Consider the following 18,584-nt stretch of genomic DNA (forward strand, 5'->3'; position numbering starts at 1 on the left):
GCTGGGGATTTAAATGCTCACAGGCAGCGACCTGACTTTTCCACTGCTAGACTCCTCTTTAGACTCCAGCCTGGAATCATTAGTGGAACAAGCTTTTTGGTCTCAGCTCGTCATTTTGCTTAGTTCCAATCAACAAGTGAGAGTATTCTTAACTCAGCAGGCAAGACTTTACACACATGGGAACTGGGAATGTTATTTATTATTTGCATAGCAGTATGGGTAGGCATTTTACAGACAATGCCCTAAAGAGTTTACAGTCTGAATAATTGAGCCTGTTAGATGCCAAGTGCATTTATAGCTTTGTATACACACTAGTAATAATACACCTTCATAAAGGATGGTGGAGGAGTCCCTGGCGCACAGGTTTTTTCAGCTCTTTCATTCTATGTACTGTTTAGCCAAAGAGAGCTCTCCTGACAGACCCACCTCCTTTCCCAGTTTCCTGGCTCTCAAAATCTTTATTCCGAGTACCATCACGGAAGAGTTCTGCAGCGCCATCTGAATGGTGTGAGACCCTCCAGCTAGCAGAACAGTATTATGACTCTGTGCACCATAGCAAGGGTTGTTTGCCACCTATAAAAATCCATGCAAGTGAGAGTTCTTAGTTCCACTTGTTCTTCAGGTGAAGTGGGGAGGGGACCCAGCTTGGGGAAGTAATGCCAATGCTTATTCATCGGCATCAGGTGCAAGAGCATTTGTGAACTGCAAGTATGCATGATCTTTGCTAATGTTAATATTAATAATTCTAATTTTGCAGACAAAATGCAAATGAGGATGCAGATTTACTTTCCATATTATGCATCAGTACAGAGCCATGTTTAAAAATAGAATTACTAGATGCTTCCCAGCCTTTCCCCCCCCCCCTTTTCTCCCTCGTGCTTTAATTAAATTGGCTGGAATATTTGTATTTGTCTGCGTATTAATCAGGGATGAAACTTTACCAACTTTTGTAATAACTGTTATATTTCTCTGTGCTGATCCCCTTAACTCTTTCTGGTGCTGGGAAAGGCGAGTGGAGACTTGGGAGGCTGAGTTGGCCACAGCAAAGCAAGCATTTGAGAGAGAGAGATAGTGTGCTGGTTTGACAGTCTCACCAGAACGTTCTGCCCCAGGCCACAGGCTGAATGGATAGTGGGTGGGTGGAGCCAGGATAATACATTTCCTTGGGGAACTGAAGCACCTCGTATCACTAAGCAGTGAGCGGAGTGATTAAGGGAGCACCTTACCCATGCTCCAAAGAGGAATTTATTCCAGCTCCCCAGGAAGGGTTGGGTGTTGAGCAAGGGGGTGAAAGTAAGGGGTGTGATCAGGGCTCCTGCAGGGAAGAAGAGGCATTGGCCACTGTCGGAAGACAGGATACTGGGCTAGATGGACCTTTGGTTTGACCCAGTATGGCCTTTCTTACGTTCCTTCCCTCCCCCGACCTTGCCTGCACAGGGGCCAAACGGATACAACCACACACTGCAGATACAGCCTATCATGGGTCTGCTGTTTAATTCAGTCACTTCTTAATTTGATTTTTTTTTATTACATTTGAACCACATCACTTGTTTTAAAACTAACACAGCTTCTGCCCTGTTTGGATGTTGCCGGGCAGCTGCAATCAGACTTACAGAGAGCTGATATTAAGGCCCTGATCCTGCAAACACTCATGCACATGCTTAACGTTAAGCATGTGAGGAATGGCTGTGCTTTGATGGGACTGCGTGTGAGTAAATCAGGTTAACCAGTTAGGAAGAGTCCCAGAATCTGAATGAGAAGAAAGGGCCCATGGAGCTCTGTGACAGTAACAGATGACTGTAGGGAAGAGTTGTGTGCTAGCCACATGTTGTTACTGACACTCCCCAAGTACTCCCTTGTGTTGTGCAGTCTCTGTTTCATTTCATTTTTCTTATTTCACACACATACATGGACCTGGACTGGAGCACAAGGTAGCGGGGGGGGGAGATACTGGGAGGAGGATAGAGAACATGGCGTTTGAAACTATAATAAGAGAGTCTGAGCTGCTCAAGTTCTCTGAAATGACACAGTCACCTTGAGGAATGTGTATAAAATAAACTTGCCAGATTTTAAAGGTATGATGTCATGAAAAAGTGTTCAAAAGTGTGCCCCTCCCCCTTACAAAGACATCACATGGACATAGTTACCCACTCCCACTGGTATCTGAGATACCACCAGGCTTCTGTGTCCTTGCCTAGAAGGCAACATCACCACCAGTGCAAGCTGTTGGAATGATGACCCAGCAGATGTAGAGTCAGCAAACAGGGGTGGCTCCAGGCACCAGAGCACCAAGCGCGTGCCTGGGGCGGCAAGCCGCGGGGTGGGGGGGGCCTGCTGGTCCCTGTGAGGGCAGCAGTCAGTCTGCCTTCAGCGGCATGCCTGCGGGAGGTCCGCCGGTCCCGCAGATTCGGTGGCAATTCGCCGGCGGGTACACCAAAGCCGCGGGACCGGCGGACCTCCCGCAGAAACGCCGCCGAATCGGCGTGACCAGCGGACCACCCACAGGCGCGCCGCCGAAAGCCGCCTGACTGCTGTGCTTGGGGCGGCAAAACACATAGAGCTGCCCCATCAGCAAAGGTTAGTACTTACAACAAGAAAGCAAAGGTTTGTTCAGCCCTGGGTGCCCAATCTGATGATCATAAAGGCAGCCTTCCACCTCCCTCTCTCAAACAGCCACTCTCCTACCCTTTCCCCTGGACAAGGGGCTGCTCAGCTGGAGTTAACCCCTTCCTCCCCGGAGACAAAGTCCTGCCCCTCACTCTTTCCTGTGTGGCCACTTGTGGCAAATGCTGCTTTTTTTAAATGGTGTCTGCAATGTATTCTATTGAATTGCTCTGCAAACAATCCAGTGAAGGGGGGAATCTACTAAGGAGAGGCAGAGAAAAGTGATAGAAGCTGCTTCCTTTGGACATCACCAGCTTCTCTTCCCTTCTGTTCAGATTCAACATTCCGGTACACCGGCAGCCCAGACAGCCTCCGCTCCAGGGCACCCATGATCACCCCTGACCTAGAGAGCGGAGTGAAAGTCTGGCACCTAGTCAAAAACCATGACCATGGAGACCAGAAGGAGGGCGACCGAGGCAGTAAGATGGTGTCTGAGATCTACCTGACTAGGCTCCTAGCGACAAAGGTAATCACTATGCACCAGAGTCTGCCTGGAAAATGGATAAATAGGCCTGTAAAGACACAATGCTCAGCCCCTGTCTCAAGCCTTTAGTGTCCGTTAATGAAGCCTTGCGACCTGTCTGTGAATTGGGCGTTATTATCCCCATTTTACTCAGGGGGAGCGGGGGTGCAGAGAGGATAAATGTGCCGGGAGTTACGGAACAATTCAATGACAGAGCCAGAAATAGAGCCCTGGTTTCCTGGCAATCGCTCCTAAACTTCTAGATGCTCCATCCTTTCACCAGCACTAAAGGCCACTAAAAATTGGAAGGACGCTACCATGCCTGTAAATGCTTTACCCGTCTCCTCAGCCTAGGGAATCTGCAATCCTTTTGTAATGCCCTCAGCAATGGTTATAGCCCAGATTGCATTTCAGAAGCAAAAGAAAAGGTGCTTAACATTAAGAATAAAATCCATGTGCCTCAGAAGTGCAGCCAGCCCATTCCTATAAGGTTACATATACCTTACGTATTCCTATAGGGTCTATACCTATACCTTTCTGGAGCTGTGCATAGCCCGTGTCACCATCTGGTGTCCCCTCCTGCTGTTGCTGTTTAGCCGAGTGTGCATACATCCCTCCCATCACCCCGTTGGTTGCTGCTCCCATTAGGGTACGCTGCAGAAATTCGTGGATGACTTGTTCGAGACCTTGTTCAGTACTGTGCACCGAGGCAGCGCGCTCCCACTGGCCATAAAATACATGTTCGATTTCCTGGATGAGCAAGCAGATAAGCACGGCATCTACGACACAGATGTGAGGCACACCTGGAAGAGCAATTGGTAAGAGCATGGGGAGTGGGGGTGGACCCCACTGTTGAGCAATTATCCGCAACCTGGAAAAGAATGGAAACACGGGGATGGGGCTTGGAGCGGGAGGAGGAGGGACATCGTCTGTGTAATTGGAGGCAGCTCAGAGTGCACGTGTGCTTCGCAGAATAAACCTGCTGCTGCCACACCTCCCTTTTTTCCTTGTCAAGGAAGATGCCAGCATAAGCTCCTTTGTGCAAAACCCTGCCCCTGTCCTTCTGTCTGGGAGTCTCAAACCTGGTTCTTTTCATTTTCAGTGAACTTTTGCATTTTTTGCACTTGGGGTGATTGTCACATTCTGGCTGCCCTCAGATATAATGGAAGGAGGCACCCCGATACAAAGCTTTGCTAATACTCTTCAATCCAAACCTCCAGTACCTGTGCCGTCCCAATTCTGGGACCTCCTTGCGGCTGTGACGACGTACTTCAATTCTGACCTGTTGTGATTCAAATCAGGAACCCCCACCACACAGACAGGTCTGCCAGTGCATCTCCGTCCTGGCCTGTACACCAGCTCCTGCTGTTGATCTCCAACCTCAGAGAAGCTACAGGTTATTGACAGTGCCACAGAGAGCTAAATTAGCACTGAGATTAACCAGATTTTAACAGATTAATTTTTCTAAGTATGAAGCATCCAGGAAACTGCAAACTGCCTGTTAAATTATTTAGGGGTTATTATAGGATAAACTAATACCACTCCTACAAACCTTTTTCACCTCACCACTCAGACAAATGTGGTTTTGAGTGTAAATTCCAAATCCCTCCTTTCATTCCAGGGGTAGGAATTATTAATTGTTGTTGTTTGTACTCCAGTAGTTCCTAGAGGCCTCTGTACACACAATAAAATCTAACTCCTGCCCCAAAGAGCTTACAATCTATATAGACAAGACAGACAACGGAACAGTGGCAAAGCTGGGAATTGAACAAAGGTGTCTTGCATCGCAGTCCAGTTCTTTAACCCCAAGACCACCCCTGCCCTCCAATAAAGAGAAGAGGAGATTTTGGAAATGGCTGGGTTGTATACAGGCAGGTAGTTAACAGCCATACCTTACATGTATGATATTATCAAAAGGGAAATGCCTGCTACTGCTCAGAGGTGACAGTTCAGTTAGCAGCTGCTCCTTCCCAAATGCTTCGGGAGCCGTGCTCCAGGGAGCGAGGGAGAAGGGAAGAGAGAGCAGATGAGTGGAGCTCACACTTAAACTGTGTTCAATTGACACAAACTGCAGCTTGGACTCAAAGTTCTCAAAACAATTGGAGCTATTACATCTTTGCCTTTGCTGTTATTTTAGGATTAAAAGCTCCGTGGGTTAGAAATTTACCTCTGGAGTCGGGGGTGGGGAATCCATAACAAATGGTAGCCCCCTGAAGATTTTTTATTTTTTTTTCCACCAGTCCCTCGTGGTTTAAAAAGCCTCTAATCATCATGTCTGCAAAAGCCGGATTCCCTGCTAAGGCTGTAGGAAGCTAAAAACAATTTATTGAAAGCTTTAGAAGAAGGAGCTATTAGGATAAAATGTTTGAATCCTGAATAAAATGACACTTCTTAAAGCTATAAAGGGAAACGGTGTCGAACAACAAAGATTTTTCCACCACCGCCATCAAACCACCTGGGTTCCGGCTGCTGATGGGGACACAGCCATTGTACAGCTTTGCATACAGGAACAAAGGAGGAGTCAGGGCAGAGGTGTAAATTCTAGTTTTCAAACTAATCATTACATTGAGCCTTCACTGTGTCTTTACGTTTCCATAGCACTCTCCAAACATTAGTGAGTGCTTGCTATGCCCCTAGGAGAGCGCCGAGCATTGTCAGACAGAGGAATAGAGGCACTGAGAGGGGAAGTGGTTTGTCCCAGATATTACCAAGGTCAGCGTTAGGGATGGAAGTAGGGTGACCAGACAGCAAGTGTGAAAAATCGGGACGGGGGTGGGCGGGTAATAGGACCCTATATAAGAGAGAGCCCCCAAAATCGGGACTGTCCCTATAAAATCAGGACATCTGGTCACCCTAGATGGGAGTATCACTCAGGAGTTCGAGCCCTGTGCTCCATCAGCTAGAAAAGGACCAGGCATGGCTCCTTTGAGAAAGGAAAGGGTTAAGTCTCAGACCACATCAGATCTCCTGGAGGAGCCCACCTGGAAACTGAGAGACTTTAGTAGCTGGGGTTGTAGACTCAGGTCACCTGTTAGAAGTAGCAGGAGAGCTGGGAGGGGTGCAGGGTGAGATGTGAGGGAAGGGGGGTATTGAGAACAGGTGTGAAAGCTTGGAAGAGGGAAGGCGGTTTAGCCAACTGAGGGGGGTCTGGGAAGTAGCCGGAGAGTCGGTCAGCATTGGAAGCAGTTCAGGGCCATCATGCAGAGAGCAGCGATTGGGAGCATGTGGAGGGTTGAGGCCACTGACAAGAGACTCTGCTGTGCGTTGGCATTGAGCAACTCATCTGCAGTGCTCCAAGGGTTAAGGCTGAAGCCTTGGTTGTAGCTAGCTGGCTAGCTAGGGAGAGCTGGGACTTGAAAGCTAACAGAAAGCAGCAGCTGGTTTTTGATCCTGCTACAGAGCCAAAGGAAAAGGGAAGAATAATTCTCCTTTGATTACCAAGGCCCAGGATTTGGGGGTAAGGGGAAGGCAGAGATACCTGATGTGCTTCTTCCAGGGTGATGGGCTGGGAATAGGCCCTGGATTCTGCTCACTGCAGGGACTCTAGTAGCACCAGCTCAGTGCCACAGACCTTCGCTCTAAAGCACGCTGAGATACAGACTAACAGACTGCACTTGACCTCCCGAGCCCCCTGGATCGCCTCATAAACCCCAGCACCCAACACTGGCAAATACTGGGGGCTCTCCTAAAATGGAGAGTTTCCTCTCTGCCTTATAGTACGGTTCCTGCAGTCCACTTGGCTTCAGCACCCGGGCCTTTCTGGCAGCCCCTTGATGTGGAACAAGACCAAGTCAAATGGCAGCCACTCCAGAGTGGGCAGGGTCAGCAGGGGCTGGGCCAAGGGGTGGCTGGAAAATCAGAGAAGAAAAGAGGCCACTAGCCTGGCCCGGATTTGTTAATGAGATGGACTCAGCTCTGCTTAGGGTACCATTACAGACTGTGGGGCCATTACTGCCACTTAGTGTTTATAGCCCTGAGCAGATCATTGCGGGACCTGAAATACATGGGAAAGAAAGATGCCCTCCTGTCTCTAGGGTTTGTGACTTACTTTTATTCCTTTGTTTTCCTGCAGCCTCCCTCTCCGGTTCTGGGTGAACGTAATCAAAAACCCCCAGTTTGTGTTCGATATCCACAAAGGCAGCATCACAGACGCCTGCCTCTCTGTCGTCGCCCAGACCTTCATGGACTCCTGTTCCACCTCAGAGCACCGCCTGGGCAAGGACTCCCCCTCCAACAAATTGCTCTATGCCAAGGATATCCCCAGCTACAAGAGCTGGGTAGAAAGGTAGGTCAGTGCAGGAGCATGGTTAGGAGCAGCAGCAGCTGTCTCATTGCACCACCTGGTCAGCCATTGTAGTGCGTGTGTAACCCATGCCTGCTTGATGCAGAGCTCTGTCCATAGGCACTGACTCCATGGGTGCTCCGGCCCTTGAGCACCCATGGAAAAAAATTAGCGGGTGCTTAGCAGCCAATGGCAGCCAAGCTCCACCCCTCCTACCAGCGCCTCCTGCCTGCCGGCAGCCCCGCTGGTCAACTCCTTCCCCTCCTTCCCAGTACCTACCACCTGCCGCAGAACAGCTGTTCAGCGGCATGCAGGAGGCGCTGGGAGGAGTGGGGATGGGGCGTGCTCAGGGGAGAGAACGGGAAGAGGTCGGGCAGGGGTGAGGGCTTGGAGGAAGGGGTGGAGTTGGGGCGGGCCTGGGGCAGAGCTGGGTGTTGAGCACCCCCAGGAAGAGAGGAAGTCGGCGCCTGTGGCTTTGTCCTGCTGTACTGGCACCTAGACCATCTAGTGATTAATGAGTCTGCTGCAGCCTTAGCTAAGAGGCATGTGGCTTTTCGCTCATGCATTTAGCTTCAGAGGTCCCAGGTTCAATCCCACCTGCCAAGGTCTGTCAGCATTACATGTGCATTGCTGGACCTGCAGCCATAGCATCACGTAGCCTGATTCCATGGTCTAAACGGCATTGGAGCCGATGAGATCTTGGATGGAAGATGACATGGTGCTGGTGGTGTTCTTCCTCTGAATCAATGGCAAGCATCATTATTGCCAAGCCCCCATCGTGAACCAGGACCCCACTGCACTAGCCGCTGTACAAACACCCAACAAAAAGATGGTGCCTGTCCCAAAAAGCTTCCAGCCTAAATATAAGATGAAGGGCCGGGGTGAATACAACAGACAGACAAGGGCAGCACAAGGAGGCGATGCTGGTCAGTATGATAAACAGCACTCACAGCACGCCAGCCATCTGACCATTGTCAGGTGTTACGGAGGTCTCGCAGCAGAGGAGCATTTGCAGGAGGACAATGGTGGTTCTGCCGGATGCTTCTATTCTTTCCCTCTGAAGCACCTGGCATTGGCCACTGTCAGAAGACAGAACGCTGGGCTAGCTGGACCATTGGTCTGATCCAATACGGCTGTTCTTATGTTCTGCTTGGACAGGTGTGTCACCTATAGTCTTGCTGGTTTTTGACTCCCTATCAGAGGACTGTAGCGAATAATAAGAATTTTTAATGGTAATGTTTAAACTAAAATGAGAGGTTTCCTCGCTAATTTTATGCTGACCACGAATGAATGGTGAACCAGTTTGCCTCCCAGTTGGCAGGTTCCCAAGCAAACATGGTAGGATGGTTGAAAGGGAGAGAGCAAACAGTACAGTTCAAACACGCATGCTGCTATGGCCGGTGCTGACTTTCAGATTAGGTGTGCAACGGAGACCTCAACCATTAAAGATCCCATGGCACTGTCTTGGAGTGTTAGCCTTGGTGCCTGACCCAGATTGCAGTTCAGATCATTATTGTCTGCCTCACACCAATCCCCCCTGTAGTTTCCACTGGATAAGGTATTATCCCGCAGTTTCTCCACTTTGGTGTACTTTTTGGATGGAGATTACATAGTATTACTGTGCAGAGTCATAAAGCTTCTCTGTTCCCAGGACCCCAGAAGTTGCTGCATTTCAGTGTGGGGTAAAATGTTTTCTTTGATATGCACAGGGCCAGATTCACCGTGGCTCCTGCTTGGTTAGGTGCAATAGGGAGGAGAGGCCTTGCTGGCTTCACAAAGGCCAGATAGAACTGCAGATCCCCGTTCTGGGCAATGAATGCTAGCTAAGACTGAACCCTGGGGGTTTTACATTCAGGAGGCATTGGCATCCCTGCTGCGTACATGGTGCCCTTCCTTGCCAATATGTTTTTCACTAGTCTCTCACCTTTCATTCCCCAGGTATTATGCAGACATTGCAAAGCTCCCAGCCATCAGTGACCAGGATATGAATGCCTACCTCGCGGAGCAGTCGCGCCTGCATGCCATTGAGTTCAACATGCTGAGCGCGCTCAATGAGATCTACTCTTATGTCAGCAAGTACAGTGAAGAGGTGAGCAGGCCCCCACCCCCGGGCCACAGGATATGTTGCAATCCTGCCACCAAGCCACCTTAGACAGATAGAGTCCGTTGGGAGGTGGCTCTGGGTGTAAGTGGGATACGGGGCCTTTCACCTCTAGGTCGGCAGTTCAGTTCCACTCTGGCTTGGTAGTGACTGAAAGTCACCCTGGACAGGTGGTTAGCCCCAGTCCTGTTCCTGGCATGAATAGGCTTCTCCACATAGCACAGTTGGCTTCCTGGCTGGCAGTCTCAGAAGGGAGGCCAAAGACTGAATGGGGACTGGAGGCCAATTTCCCCCCTCATCCCTCAGAGCTGGTTGGTAGGGCAGCACAGTTGAAGCTTGCACTGCTGCTAGCAATGCCGTATCTGTGCTGTGCATCCGTAGGCGGTTTGGTCTCCAGAGTTGCCAGTGCAGCACATCCCATGAGAGCCAACCCCTTGAAGCATTGTGTGGGCAGCTCTGAATTCCTGATCCTGGGTGCCCCCTCAGTGCAGCCCACTTCCAAATGCAGGGAAAAATCGTCCTGCCCCAGCGAACCCTCTCACAAATTCCAGCATCCTCAGGGAACTTCCAATATGGCACAAATTTCGTGTCACAGCAAAGCTGGCAGCCTGGGCTCCTTTAATGAATGCATCACTTGAAACCAAGTTCTCGCCATCTGTTCCACCCCTTCATTTTCATTGTGAGAAGAACCTGTTTTGCAATTACATCCATTAAAAGGAAGGTTTTTGTCATTTAATTGCATGTATGCATTTATGATACAATGCCACAGCCATCTTCCGATTAGGGACTAAAACCTCATAACTTTCATGCTAAATGAGACAGGGGATGTAGAGTCAACGGTACAAGAGCAGGGGAATGATTGTGTTGATAGTATAACATGCAGCAAACAGTCCAACAAATAAATCAGCATGGCTGGGAATGGACGAGCACTCAGTGCTTTGTTTGTCTTTCCTTAGTTAAGTTTCTTTGAAGGAACAAAACTAAGGGGAGGGACTGACAGCAACAGGCCAGCCTCAGCCCTCCAAGCGCGGAGAGCATTCAGATGGGGGAGTGACCCGTAAGCCGCAGGTGACCCTCCCAACTCCTGGGCAAGGCTTGTACTGGCCCAGCTTCATTAACTTAGTCTGCCCCAAGTACTTCCGTTTTACCAGCTTCACTAACCACTGCCGCTGTGTTGCCCAGGGAAGGGAGTTCAGTACGCTGGACCCATCCTAGGTATCTTTGCTGCGTGTTATCATGAACACCTAGAGTCCATCTCTGAGTATTTTTCTCTCTTTATTTATTTATTCCCCTCATCCTCCCTTCTTTCTTTTTCTCTCCTTTCTGGAATGTTTGCATTAATTGTGTTTATTTTGCACCAGATCATCGGGGCACTGGAGCAAGATGAGCAGGCGCGCAGGCAGCGCTTGGCATACAAAGTAGAACAGCTTATCTGTGCCATGTCTATCGAGAGCTGAAGAAAGGAGATGGTGCTCCTAGGACCAGGAGAAGGAACTAGTTACTCTTGGGAACGAAGAGTATGAACAAGCAAGGAAGGCACTGGACCCATAGAAATACTGAAACATCCTCTGGGGGAAGCAGGGATTGTCCCAGATATTAAGTTCAAAATCATTTAGATTCCAGTTTGAAAGGACAGCAAAAAGGACAGTGCATCTCAATGCAAAATAGGGTCAAGCTGGAGTAATTCCTCAAGTCATATGTATGGAAGGAAGGAACCTGAGAAGTCTGGATGCCTCCGTGACTGCTACTTTGCATGAAAATCATTTGATATATATTAGGAAATAATGAAAACTGTATTTAAAGGGTTTAAAAAAAAAAGGGAAAGAAAAAAATGAAAGCAACCACAGTGGCCACACAGATAATTCAGCCAACAAAATTCAATTCCAAATTCTCTCTCTCTCACTCGTCAGTTTCCTGTGGTGTGTGGCTCAGACATTCTGCGAATAGACTCCTATGCTAATCCGAAAAATTGGAAAATGAAATTATTCCTGTTCCTGGGAACTTTTAAAAAATATGAGCACAAGTTTGCACCAAACCTTTTTACACAAAGGAAGATAATAGTTTAGCTGGAAATAAATCCAGTGGCACCAGAAAGAACTTGACCTGAATTACAGAACCATCAGATCATCTAACCTGTTTGTCTTGAAATCCAGCTTTATCTGTGTATTTATATAGTGTCAATATATAGATATTATATATATATTTTTCAAATCCCACTTACTGTTGAATGATGGTGGGTCTGATTTTAAACATTTTTCTCTTTTATTTCCATTCCATTTCAACACACAGCTCCACTCCGGTGTAAAGATTCCGCGGTATTTTTGTTTGCTGCACTCGTGTTCCTGAAGAATGTTCTGCCCTTCGTGGCATTTGAAACTAAGGAAGTCATATACTGTTTAAACTGAAATTGGTGCATTGTAGGTTTCTACAGGTGCAATTTAAGCAAAACCAATTGGCTGATCTTGTACAGTCGAGCAGAGCTGGGCTGAGACTGACTTAGTTGCTTGGGCTGTTAGTTGACTAGTGTTATTTTGTTCCAGCCACAATGTGATTTCTTGCAGTAAAAAAAACAAACAAACTAAAACCAATGTTTACAGCAAGTGATACTTGAAAAGCGTAGACATAGCGAGATAACATATTTATTGCTTTTCTGTTTGAGACACTCTTATACTTACACATAAGATCAGGACAGACTCCAATTGCATTTTTCTCTCAGCATATGCAAGGTCACCCAAAGGTGAAGCATAGGACTTTTTTTTGTTGTTGTTGGGGAGAGGGAGAATCTTTACTCACCGTGAGAGAAAGTCCAAAACGACGCACTCCGAGTGCCAGCCAACATTGTCATCTTTGTCTCTGTATCTCATTGTTAGGTTCAGTTTCTAACTGGCCAAAGCAGCCCATCTTTTCATGGACAGCGAAAGGCAAATGTTTGTGAGTGTCTTTCCTTTAAAAGAAACCAAAGCTTTCCTGTCCCTTTAAAGAGTGCCAAGAGGCGGATGGAATGCTGTAAATATTTCTCTCTGTAATAAATATTGATATTTGTGCAGTCTGCAGTGGGGGAGGATGAGGTGATTAGACCTAATGGAAATAGAAGTATCGACCATATGAGCCTTGGTGGTTGCAGCAAAATAGCTACCAGAGTTTGTTTAATGGAATCAAAACCAGACTTGAAAATGCCCAGCCTTAAGTCTCCTTGTGGAGAGGCAGTGTGTGCTAGCCATGGACTCGCTGCGTGATCCCAAGCTAGTTGTCATCTCTCTCTGATTCTTTCGCCATCCCTGAAATGGAGAGAGTACTAATAATTTGGGGTGCATGAGCATTAGCTAATGTTTCTGAATATAAAGTACTGTTCAAAACCTGGTTGAAGTCAGTGAGGTCAAGAGTGCCCAGTACTTTGCAGGTCTGGGGGCTAAATCCTGCTGCTACCCAAGCAAAACAATCTCTCAGCAGCAGGACTCAATCAATATGCTCCCAAAAGATTAATAAAGGGTGTGAGAAGTGAAGGGAGGCCCTATATTACTGACATCAGAGAGACTCATAACCACAGTGTTGGGCAGTATGAATCAGCTCTCTTAGTAGAGGATCAAATACTTCTCATCTGCATTTGCTTAAACATCATACATTGGGATCTGCCAGCATGGACCACTCGGCTCATGCAGAGTCATGCTGAAGTTGTTGGGACTCCCCCTGGGTGCAAGGATCCATACTGATGGATCCATATGGAAGATCGGGGCCTTAATCTGCGCTCAATCTGTGTCTCAAAGAAAATTCCATTTTGATAACTGCCTGACAACCTGCACCATTTCAGCAGAAGGGTGTGAGAGGACTGTGTCAAATTATTGCTGTGTAGGTTAAGAACACTACATTAACTACACAGTGAGAGCCCCAGACGGTTAGTTTCTAGTCTAAATGCAGCCAACAGAGGGGCAGGGGAGGGGAAAAACGTTCAGAGAAGTACTCAGGAAACTTGCTGTTTTAATTACAATTCATTAAAAACCATGCCAAGTTCACTTTCTACTGATAATCCGCCTTTGAGAGTTTCTCTGGGTCCTATTAATAGCCTGAAAGAAATACTAATGACTGACCCTGCGCAATAAGCCAAAGCTTTTGACATTCACAATAGCCTAAGCTTTGCAACTAGAAGGCTCTGATTTACTGACATATTGGGAGAGCAGGGCAAGGAAAGGAATCTGAGAAGCAGCACAGAATACAGGCTGCCCGTTACCAAGAGAGTTCCCTTCTCAGGGACCCTTTGCCTGTATGGTGAGCCTGATGTCAAAGAGAGGACATGTAGAAATGTCGAGGCTGTCCTGGTAAAGGCCTAACATCACAGTGTTTTGTGTAGCTGATAAATTTAATACCCAATCATTAGAGCAATTGCTAACCTGACATGTTTGCTGCTGACATTACAGAAGATTGGAGCACATCACATTTGTGATAGCCCCTAAAAAATTCGGTTCTGACGGGGTGTTTTTGTTTGGTTGTTTTTTGTTGTTCACAAAGGTCCACCAAATGGTTTATGTGAATGTTTTTGAGCCCTGCAAACAAGCTATGACCATTGGTTCAGGTATTCATAGTTCCCCAATTGGTCAGCCAAGTCAAATGGTCTTATTTTTGCTTTCTGGATGGCTCCCAAGCACTTCTGTGCTGAATGCTTACTTGCACCAGACTGACGATAAGGTTCGAAGACTGTGAAAGCAAAGGCCTGGTTTTTCTTCACCCAGAACGTTAGTGAACGATAGTTTGCAGTATCCACTCAACTCTGTGTAGCACCTAATGGCCCAAATGCCTTCATGTCCATTCATTTTAAATCCTTTATTTAACAAGGCCTACACCACTTTTTCTCCCTGGAATGGCTGGCTTTTTGCATCTCCCTGAGCTTTGACTCCTGGCAGGAAACATCATACAAACTCTTTGCCCTTCTCTATGTCCAGTTCCTCAGGTTTTCTTCCTTTGTTGAGTTCTTTTCTCCGGTCAAGGCTGAAATCCTGAGTGCATTACAGAGCCTAGATCCCCTGCACATCTATGTAGGTGTGTCTGCCTGAGCAGCTCTCTGCAGAAGATTTCTTTACCGGAGAAATACCATGTCCATGGTTGTGCGTGGGTGTTTTACCACTCTGCTGGATGAAATATGTCAGTCCTGCCTAGTTGTTTTGTTTTTGTCCCTTAGCAACTCTCTCGCCCTCTGCTGGCTGGTGGCTTGAAAAGAGGCTGTATATTATTCCTAATCCTGTTGAAAGGTAAAGAAGATTAGGGAAAAATTACAGTGATTACAGGGCCTGGAGGGATTGATTTATGAGGAAGGATGAAAAGAGCTGAACATGTATAACTTGGCTAAGTGATGAGTAAGGGGATAATATAACTATCTATATTCCTTGAATACTTGTAAGCACAGAGTAGGGAGAGAATATTTGAGGTTAATAACTAGGGGTATTTGGAGCCAACTGAGCAAAAGGGGAAAATGTTTAACTGATTACCAGGAGCATTTTTCAAACAGTAAAATCTGTTAGACTGTGGAATAGTCTCCCAAGGGAAGCAGCAGAAGCCTCAGTACTTAAAGCAGGTAAAATGGGACTGGAATTAGAGGTATAGTATAGGGAACACAAGCTGGAGTAGGGATAGACTAGATGTGACCTAGCAAGCCTGTTCCATCTCTACTTTCTATTATTCGCCTATATAATGGAAGTTTAAAGGAAGTTTGTGGTATGAAACAGCCTGTCCCTTTAGGGCAAGGCCCTGGCAGTCTTTGCCCTGTTCTCAGCTTCTTTGTGAGTAAAGCTTCAGATCTCAAAATGGTATTTTCTTTGTACTACAGGCAACTGACTCCAGGTTTGGTTGGTGGGGAGGCACTGAGTTTGCCTTAGATGAAATGATTCCACATCCATTTTAGTGCTTCCCTGCACAAGGCCAAACTTGGTTTGGTGTTATGAGTCACTAGCCTGCTTTGTTTCAAGGGTTTTGACATCCGAGCAGAAGCTGTCATTTCTGGAATTTCTGTGTCTGGTGCTGCTGTTTAAATAATTCCATTTAATCTTCTGCTCGTGAGCAGTATCCTGAGCCATCAAAGAGCCCACTCCAAGGGGTAGCAAAGTGCTAACCAAATGCCTTTCCACTTTGAAAGCCTTTATTAAAAAACCCTATACAAGAGTCCCAGCTTATCAGCAGGCTTGCGTCTGCTGGGACCTTGTTCTTTAGCACCAAAATGCTATGACAGAGAGATGTGGAGGTCATATTGCCTGCTTCTTCCCATAGAGGGTGGGTAAGGGGATCTCCCAGTGCTTAAAGTGAAGCAAGAGAAATCAGAACAGGAAAACTGCTGAAGCCTTCATAGCGTCTAGCTATATTAAGAATGCCCTGTAGCTATATTAAGAACTGTCATGACAAACAAGCATTTTAAATAAACTAGCCACAGCCCTGCTGCTAATGGGAAACATTGTAGGCAAAGGGAGAAAAGGGAGATGTGTGTGACTAACTCACTATTTTGAATGTTTAGGATGCAAATCTTTTCCTGGTGCTCTGGCATAATAGGGCCATTGCATGCAGCTGTTCTCCTCCTGTGCCGATGGAATCCTTCCTCTCCCTGGCGTGCAATGCCTGTCCTATGCAGTCTAAACACCCAGACAACACAACTCCACTTAAATAATATATTCTATTGCTAATAAACATTTTAAATGGATTTTTACCAAAAATCTCACTACATTCTCTACATGTGACAATTTGGCTGGGAATGTTGTTTAAGGATTAGAGTAGAGAGCCTGAGAGTCAGGATTTCTGGGTTCCATTCTTGCCTACTGCTGATTCACAGAGTGACCCTGGACATGTTGCTTAGGCCTTGGCTACACTTACCAGCTAGTTCGACGGCTGGAAATCGAAGTTCTGGGTTCGACTTATCGCGTCTAGTCTGGACGCGATAAGTCGAACCCAGAAGTGCTTGCCGTCGACTGCGGTACTCCAGCTCGGCGAGAGAAGTACCGCGGAGTCGACGGGAGAGCCTGCCTGCCGCGTGTGGACCAAGGTAAGTTCGAACTAAGGTACTTCGACTTCAGCTACGTTATTCACGTAGCTGAAGTTGCGTACCTTAGTTCGAATTAGGGGGGGTAGTGTAGACCAAGCCTAAGATCCAAGAGTTCAGCATTAGCTACTGATTTGGGATACCTCCGTTTTTGTTGCCCTACATGAGATGCACATAAAGAGTCTGATTTGCCAGAGACGCTGAGTGCCCACAACTCCAAAAGAGGTGAAGGGAAGCTGGTCTGTGTGCTGCTCTGATGCCCTCCCAATTTCAGGAATTTGACAGGGGTAAAACATCCTTAAGAATTATTCCTGTAACATTGATTATTTTTTTAGCCTACGCCTAGAATGTTTCCCATTAGCAGCAGGGTTGTGTTTTCCCCCTGTCGCTGGCAGTTCTCCTTTCAGTTTCCAGTGCTCTCAGTATTTGCCTGTCAGGAGGACTCAATTCAGCAGTCTAAATGAAACAAAAACAGAATGACTTGAATGAGCTGGGACATCAGGGGGAAACTCAATGGTGACTGCACTCTGGAGAAAAGACATAAAAAATGTTCAGAGAAGGATAAATAACCAACATCAAAGATGCATTAAAAATACAGCAAAGCTTCAGTCCTCATATTTCAGTATTTCATTGTACCATAAACCTTAAGCCAATAATACAGAGAGCTGTGATGTTGTATATAGTTACTTGCTAGATAAAGCTTGGTGAACAGTCTGATCTGTATATTGAATGTGTCTTCAGTGAAAACTTGATCCCCACCCTAAGTACCCTTCAGCCTTTAACCCTTTATCCCAGGCTTGTCAGGATCAGCAGGTGAGAGGCACAGGGCTAATGTATGTGGTAGCAAAAGGGCCCCGCAATGTTAATGCGGATGGGGCAGCCCCATTTTTTAGATTAGATACTACTTGGGGGAATCATTTGGGTTAAAAATGTAAAGCTATGCACTGACGTTTCTAAAGGCAACGCTATTCGGAAGCCACTGGGCTGAATAACCCAAAATGCAAAATCGAAATGCAGGCCAGTCAGGCTAGTTTTAAAAGGGGGGCAGTTTTTGAAACTGTGAAGGCTTTGAACGTGTTTATCTCTGTTTAAAAGGCTTCACAGAAGGGAAACGTCACTGTTCAATTTCCAGTAAGCAATAGTGCAAGGGACTCCCTTCTGCAAGGGACATGGTTACCTCTTACCTTCATAAAGGCTCCCAGTTTGAAAGGAAGACCTTGATTTTTTTTTTTCTTGCCTCACAAAAATCCTCCCCTTTCCAACACTCCTGTTCTAGTTCAAGACAATGTGAGAAGCCAAATAGTACAAAAATAGATGGTGAGCATTTCTTCCCAATTATGTTAAGGACAAACATCTTATATCAAGCTTTCGTAAGCTCTCTACAACCCTTTGTGATCCCCTCAATGTTTTATTGTACCTGCTGGCAATGGCTCAGATGTGCGGGGACGTTGTGATGACAGCTTGGGGATAATCTTCAGAAAGAGGTTTCAGAGTAGCAGCCGTGTTAGTCTGTATCCGCAAAAAGAACAGGAGTACTTATGCATCCGAAGAAGTGGGCGGTAGTCCACGAAAGCTTATGCTCTAATAAATTTGTTAGTCTCTAGGGTGCCACAAGTACTCCTGTTCTTTTTTCAGAAAGAGGGTTTTCCTTCAGCAGGTCAAGGTTCCATTGCATATGCATATCTTTCTGCTGCATCAGCAGTAGGTGAGTGGTTAACGCACCCGAGTCTCGTGTGTTCTGCCCCGGTTAGTAACAAACACAGACTGGACTAAACAAGCAGCTCACCACCTTGCGTGGATATCTGAGACTCGTCGCTTTGGGGGCTTTACATGAAACAAATCAGGCCACAATTCAAATGACACCATTTGTTTTGACTGTATTGTTGACACTGAAGTTGTCTCTGTGTTTATCTTTTTCAGTCTAAAGAGTCCCATTTGCCTTTGTCTTATCCAGCCTTTTCCCCCCTCCTGTGTAAAAAGTCTTCCCCCTCCCCCGCGCAATGGGCAAATAACTCAGATTGGCGGGTTCCAGTAAAGAACCCAGAAGTTGGGATGCTTATCT

The 18,584-nt window shown here is 46.8% G+C and overlaps 1 protein-coding gene across 1 annotated transcript in view; it reads left to right on the forward strand.

Annotated features, from left to right (window-relative positions):
- PLXNA2 (plexin A2) overlaps positions 1 to 18,353 on the forward strand; it is a 324,134-nt gene extending 305,781 nt beyond the window's left edge. Inside the window, exons 28-32 of the mRNA XM_054026508.1 lie at positions 2,940 to 3,130; positions 3,776 to 3,945; positions 7,200 to 7,412; positions 9,348 to 9,498; positions 10,872 to 18,353. Coding sequence (XP_053882483.1) covers positions 2,940 to 3,130; positions 3,776 to 3,945; positions 7,200 to 7,412; positions 9,348 to 9,498; positions 10,872 to 10,967 — 821 coding nt within the window. The 3' untranslated portion in view covers positions 10,968 to 18,353. The remainder of the gene's footprint in view (positions 1 to 2,939; positions 3,131 to 3,775; positions 3,946 to 7,199; positions 7,413 to 9,347; positions 9,499 to 10,871) is intronic.
- Positions 18,354 to 18,584: the final 231 nt, after the last annotated feature.

The sequence above is a fragment of the Malaclemys terrapin genome, chromosome 4 (assembly GCF_027887155.1).
Source record: "Malaclemys terrapin pileata isolate rMalTer1 chromosome 4, rMalTer1.hap1, whole genome shotgun sequence".
Lineage (NCBI taxonomy): Eukaryota > Metazoa > Chordata > Testudines > Emydidae > Malaclemys > Malaclemys terrapin.